The 6000-nt window shown below is 33.9% G+C and overlaps 1 protein-coding gene across 1 annotated transcript; it reads right to left on the reverse strand.

Annotated features, from left to right (window-relative positions):
* Positions 1-1998: 1998 nt before the first annotated feature.
* Positions 1999-3282, reverse strand: LOC107907865 (F-box/kelch-repeat protein At1g23390). The gene has a single exon (XM_016835177.2). The coding sequence runs from the start codon at positions 3273-3275 to the stop codon at positions 2154-2156; it is 1122 nt and encodes a 373-aa protein (XP_016690666.2). The 5' UTR covers positions 3276-3282; the 3' UTR covers positions 1999-2153.
* Positions 3283-6000: the final 2718 nt, after the last annotated feature.

Here is a 6000-nt window from a genome sequence, read left to right on the forward strand (position 1 = left end):
ATCATAATAACCTAGAAAGCAAATAATAATGAACAAATTAAGCATATATTTTTAACTAAAAATACTAAAAACGTTAGTGATTGAACTAAAATTTTCAAATAAGAAAAAAAAGTAAATTAAATATTAGGACTAAATTTCGTATTGTGAGCATATTTTCACCTTAAATAAAATAACTCAAAACGTTGTGTAGTGTTTATTTATTTATTTCAAATAAAAACAAAAAAATAAATTTCCGATCCAAATAAATGCTAAATATAGAAAAAAAAGAGATTGTATCTTTGGTATTCGAAAAATAGTTTGATTGTAATATAAATAACATTTTGATTACTGTCTTTTATTGTTTCTACCAAATTCATTACAGCATTCTGAAGTGGATCTGATCTCCTTCAACCAACTTTCGGCCAAACAATGTCTACTTGTACATGTTTTGTACTAAAATGGATAAGCATAGTCATTAGTTGAGAAATGGACAAATTAGATTAAGTACATGGAATGATATGTGAATTATATATGATTGTTGGCCTAACAAGCGAGGATAGTTTTGAAGCAATTGCAGCATGAATGGAGTTGTAATTTAGGTCATCAAATTCTTACCACTTCAATTTCACCTGTATTAAACCATTAATTACTGCACGCCTTTTATGCCCAAAAACAGGTTACCAGTTTTGGTGGGATTTAGTTAATTTGGCAGTTCTCAATGATCAAAGTTGATTGTTTTAAGACAAAACAATGCAGTAAATTTTTCTGAATTAAGGTCATCTACTTTTGACCTTTTCGACACACGCATTGCTATTACGTTTTTCTTAGGTTATAAGTAGGCCCATTTCATTGTAAATTCAATAAATGATTAGTTTATCTACTTTTAAAAAGTTACATCTAGTATTCTATTAAGGTCGAGTTGGAAATTTTATATTAGGACATGAAGATTAATTAGAAATTTTTGGAGGAGTTAAAAATAAAATAGGTAAACTACACCATTAGTCATAAATTATGAGTAAGTTTTTGTTTCGGTCACTTAACTAAAAAAAGTTATAATTTGGTCATTCAACTATTCAAAAGTTTTCATTTAAGTTATTGGGCTGTTAAAATCGATGCTGTATGCCTCTTTATGTTCACACTGTCTGCACCAATCAAAATCTCTCTTTCCCCTTCTCTTATGTCTTTTTTTCATGAAACAACTTTGGATGTCATAAATCTGCGAACCAAAATTTCTAACGACTTTTTTCTCTGATCTTCGAAATTGACCGTCAAATCAGCTTTGATCTAAGGTATGTTCCTCTACTTGTCGATGAGTACTGATCCACTATACCAATCATCGAATTGTCGTTTGGAGCTCACTAGCAAATTTTTTTTTCGAAAAAATCTTAACAACCTAGTGACTTAAATAAAAACTTTTGAATAGGTCGGTGACTTAAATGAAAATTTTTGAATAATTCAGTGACAAACAAAAATTTACCAATAGTATAGTGATTTATTACCCAAGTAAAACTTTATCATTTTGTAGTTAATAAAGGTAAAATTATTTGTTAAGTCTCTCTATTATAGGAACTGAATCCTTCTACTGTTAAATAGATTAATTTAATCTTTGTACTATTAAAAAGAATAAAATAAAATCAAATTGTAATACTATTTAAAAAAATTAATTTGTAGAATTAGAAATTATTAACTCTAGTAAATAAAAAAAACATTTTCTAAATAATAAATGTTAAATGTATTAAAATTTAATTTAATTGTTTTAGTAGTATAAGAAGTAAATTTAATTTATGTCCTATAATGTAGAGAACTAATTGATAAGTCTCCCTCCTTGCCTATTTTCCTTTGAATTATGGTTCATTCTATAATGTCAAACTTCTCCACCAATAAAAAAATTCTTTCATTTTTCATTTTTAAAATTTGGGGTCATATTTCGTCGTTCTTTCACTGTTTTTCTTTTTAAACTCAAGTCTGGACTTGATCCATGGATGAGTGTAATGATATATAATTAAAAATTAGTGTTTGTTTAGAAAAGAATATGGTGTTCATTTTAGAATTAAAATTAACACAATTACTTAAAGAAATAAAAACAGAAACTGTAATAACCAAACTGTTCAAATAATCATCCTGCCTAAAACTATACATCCACCAATTAATTTAATAATCAAATGAAAATCCCGTTATTCACAAATACTGAAACGTACTTTGCCGGATTCCGCCGCTTTCCCTAAATCACCCAACCCCACGTCCGCGCTTGTAAGCACCATCTTCTCCGCCACCCTACTCCAGTCGCTCACCGCCGGGTTCTTCAAACTCCCCCACCGGCAAACCCCTTCGCCCCCAATCTCACACATCACCAGTTCCTCAGGCTCTCGGGGATTGTATATATATATAAAGTCACCTGTACAACTTATTTTTATTGAATTTATACTTGCGTCTTCCCCTTTCAGCTTTTCCACCAACTCTTTTGGCATTATCCCAATTTCTTCAAGAATCTCAAATGATTTCCCCTTTACTTCCCACACTTTGACATCTTTAACATTCTCAGAGTCTCCGAGTAACCCCACCAGTACCAAGTTGTCCCCGAAAATACCAATCACCGAAAAGAAAATGTTCTCATCGTGACGCAAATCCAACGGTCCGGACCAAATCCTGGACGTGGGATCGAAAGAATACGTAACGCCGGAAACTTGTTCCATTATGTACAATGTTTTTGAACTGGATGCGACAGAGAGCCACGCGGAAGCAGCAGAGTCTTTGAGGATTGCTGGCATGGCATCACAGGCGTCCCACCTGCGAGCGTCGAGGTCGTAGATTTCAACCGAAAGGGGGTCGTCCTCGAAATCGCATGCACCGCCGGCGACGATGACATGGCGGCCAACCAAGGCTACGACAGGGTCGGTTCGCCAAACGAGGGGTGGGTCCACATGGTGCCACGTCAAGTGGAAGGGGTCGAAAGAGAAGGAGAATTTGGAGGGAGAGAGCATGTAGAGGAGGGTGGAGTTGGAGGAGGAACGGATAGCTGAGGCGTATTGGAGGGATGGGTTTTTGTTATGGATACGGAGCCAGTGGTTGGACCGTGGGTCGTAAGCGAAGGAGGAGGAGGAGGCGTACGGAGGGCGTGAGTTTTGACATTGGAGAAAGAGCCAAGGTTTGGGGCAGCTGAAGTAGCGAAGAGAGGAGAAGACGGCGTGATTCCATGATTTAGAGACGTGGCTTGCAGGGAGGATATGGATGAGAGGAACATGAGAGAGGATGGACTCTAGGACATCTCCTCTAATATCAGCTCCTTCAGTAGTCATGGTAATGCGTGAAGTATTTTTTTGATCAGAAAGAGGACTGGGGAATATTTATAAAGGCGTTGGAACAAAATAAACAAGTCATAATGATTTATTTTTAAAAAAATTTAGTGTTATGTAATTTTCGTTATTTTTAACTTTTTAACTTTTATTGTTAGTTGAATCATCCAAAATAGATAAAAAAAAATTAATATTTGCTAAGACATATACTTGGAGGTCACATTAATACTTAATTAATTTTTTAAAATTATAAAATTATAAAAAATAAATATTAAAAATTTTGAATTATTAATAATTATAAAATTAAAAAATATTTTTTAATATTTAAATTTTTTTAAAAAATTTAATATTTAAATTTTCTATTTTTAATATTTAAATTACCTGAATAGAGCAGAGAAACAGATGTGAGTTTTATAAACTCAGTGTGTAACTCACGGAAATATACATGCATAAAATTCAAATTTCCAGTATTTCAGATCAGAAGCGAACATAAGTCCCTAGCAGAGTCAGATCATATTAGAATTAGATTTTCAGAACATATAGATATATAAAGTCCTACCCCTATCATCTACACATTATTTTCGTCCATCCCAACACACCATGTAGGGTATAAAAACACCCACCCATTCCTACACACCACATAGTGTCTATATGTCACTTATCAGAATAGTATGCAGACAAGCTGCCAGTTTACCGGCAATATGTTGCCTCACAAAACACTTCCTCTACATATACAAATCTCACCCCATATACAAATACAGATAACAAGTACAGATAACAGATGCATATATTCAGATTTAATATGTACCGCATGCTCACATACATATATCATACATGCTTTTACAAAACAAACAAATCATACGTATCAATATCTTAATCTCAAATCAGTCTATCAGATTAGGAAGGTATCATGCATTAGGGTTTGTTTGCCCTTCTACAGAAAGCCCACAGTCGATCGGAATAGTTTATGCGACCCTAGGAAAAATTTTAGAATTTTGGCTCCACATGCCCGTGTCCCCTACACACCAAATCGACTTTGCCCGTGTGGCCATCACAGCCTGGCCCAATGCCCACACACCCAAATTGGCCTAGCTCATGTGGCCCACACGACCACACACTTGTCTGCCACACAGTCGTGTGTCGCACATGGCTGGACACTCGTCCGTGTGGCATCGACAGACCACTTTTTTGGTTTTCACCGAACCTTATTTTTTCATGTTTTCGTTACACACCTGATTCGGATTTGACGCGAACGCTCCTACGAGATAACCAGAACCTAGAATTGATCAATAAATCACCGAATTAGACGCTTAAATCAATACTAAACCTAAAACTAAATTGATCTGTTCAATCCATTATTCTACCCAACCCTAACCTTCAATCAAACAACTATAGTTCTACGCAACTAAATCACCGACGGACAACCTTGAGCCCCTTGGTCTTCCCAAAAATGACAATAACAGAATACTATCAACAATGAATCATCAATCAAAAGCAAAAACCATACCTACCAAACTTACCAAATTGAGAATTGGGATAGAAGGAACAATAGATGCACCACAATACCGATCAATCAACAATAACGCACGGTTCCAACGAAATCAAAAATTGAAGAAAGGAGAAAAAGAAAATTACTTAGGAAATAAAGAGAATGGAGGAGAAGGAAAAACGTTAGAATGATGGAAATTTTTGGGAAAAAGGAAAAATATAAAATAAATAAATTAAAAATAAACCTAAACTAATCCCCATTCCAACCACTAACCACATTATCCCATGGAATCCTACCTATTAACCACCTCTAACTCCCTTAGAATCCCAACTCCACCGAACCTCTATCAGACAACCGAAACAAAAATTAACATCCACGTTCACACGAGGATTCGAACACGATATCTCCAGTAAGCGAACACCTTACCACTCGAACCAGCAGAGTCATTCTAATATGAGTTTACTAAATATAAAATATAACTCAACCCACCAAAGATAAGGCTAGGATCAAAATGACAGAATTTTCCAAAAAGTGGGACTTGAACCCAAGACCTCAATCACACAATCAAAACACTTAGCCACTGAAGCAGATACATATTTATGACAAAATTTACAGAAACAAAAATAAATAATTCAGGGCGTTACACTTAGAACTACCCGACTCATATTGTAATTTTTAATATTGTTTAAGATTTTAGATGTTGCTATTGTTAAATATCTTAAGTATTAGGGATTAAATAAATAGATTTTTAAGTTAGAAGGGAAAAGGACTAAATTGTGGAATTAACTGTTGATTTTGAGAAATAGGGACTAAATTGAGAAAAATTAAAAATTAAGGGGTCGAATTGGAAAATAGGGAGCTAAATTTAGTTTATAGTGAAATTAGTATAAAAATATAAAGTTAAATGTGGAGGTTAAAATTAGCCTCATTTTAGGGACTAAATTAAAGTTTAAGCAAATATAGTGTAAAAATTAGAAATTAAATGTGAAATTGAATTGTGTAATATTAATGTATTTTAATTGTTTTATTCCGTAGCTAAAGTCTTACCAGAATCCTCGAGTAAAAAGGGGAAGATAAAATCGACGTCGAATAGCTCAGAATTCACAGTTTGTGTTTCTATAATCCGAACTAAATAATATATTGTTGCATATTTAATTGTTTGCATATGGTAAGCATTTGAGGTGAGTACTTTGGTACTTTGAGATTTAATTGAATTCATAGTGGATTTGAAATGGATTG

Source organism: Gossypium hirsutum, chromosome D02, assembly GCF_007990345.1.
Source record: "Gossypium hirsutum isolate 1008001.06 chromosome D02, Gossypium_hirsutum_v2.1, whole genome shotgun sequence".
NCBI classification, from domain to species: Eukaryota; Viridiplantae; Streptophyta; class Magnoliopsida; order Malvales; family Malvaceae; genus Gossypium; species Gossypium hirsutum.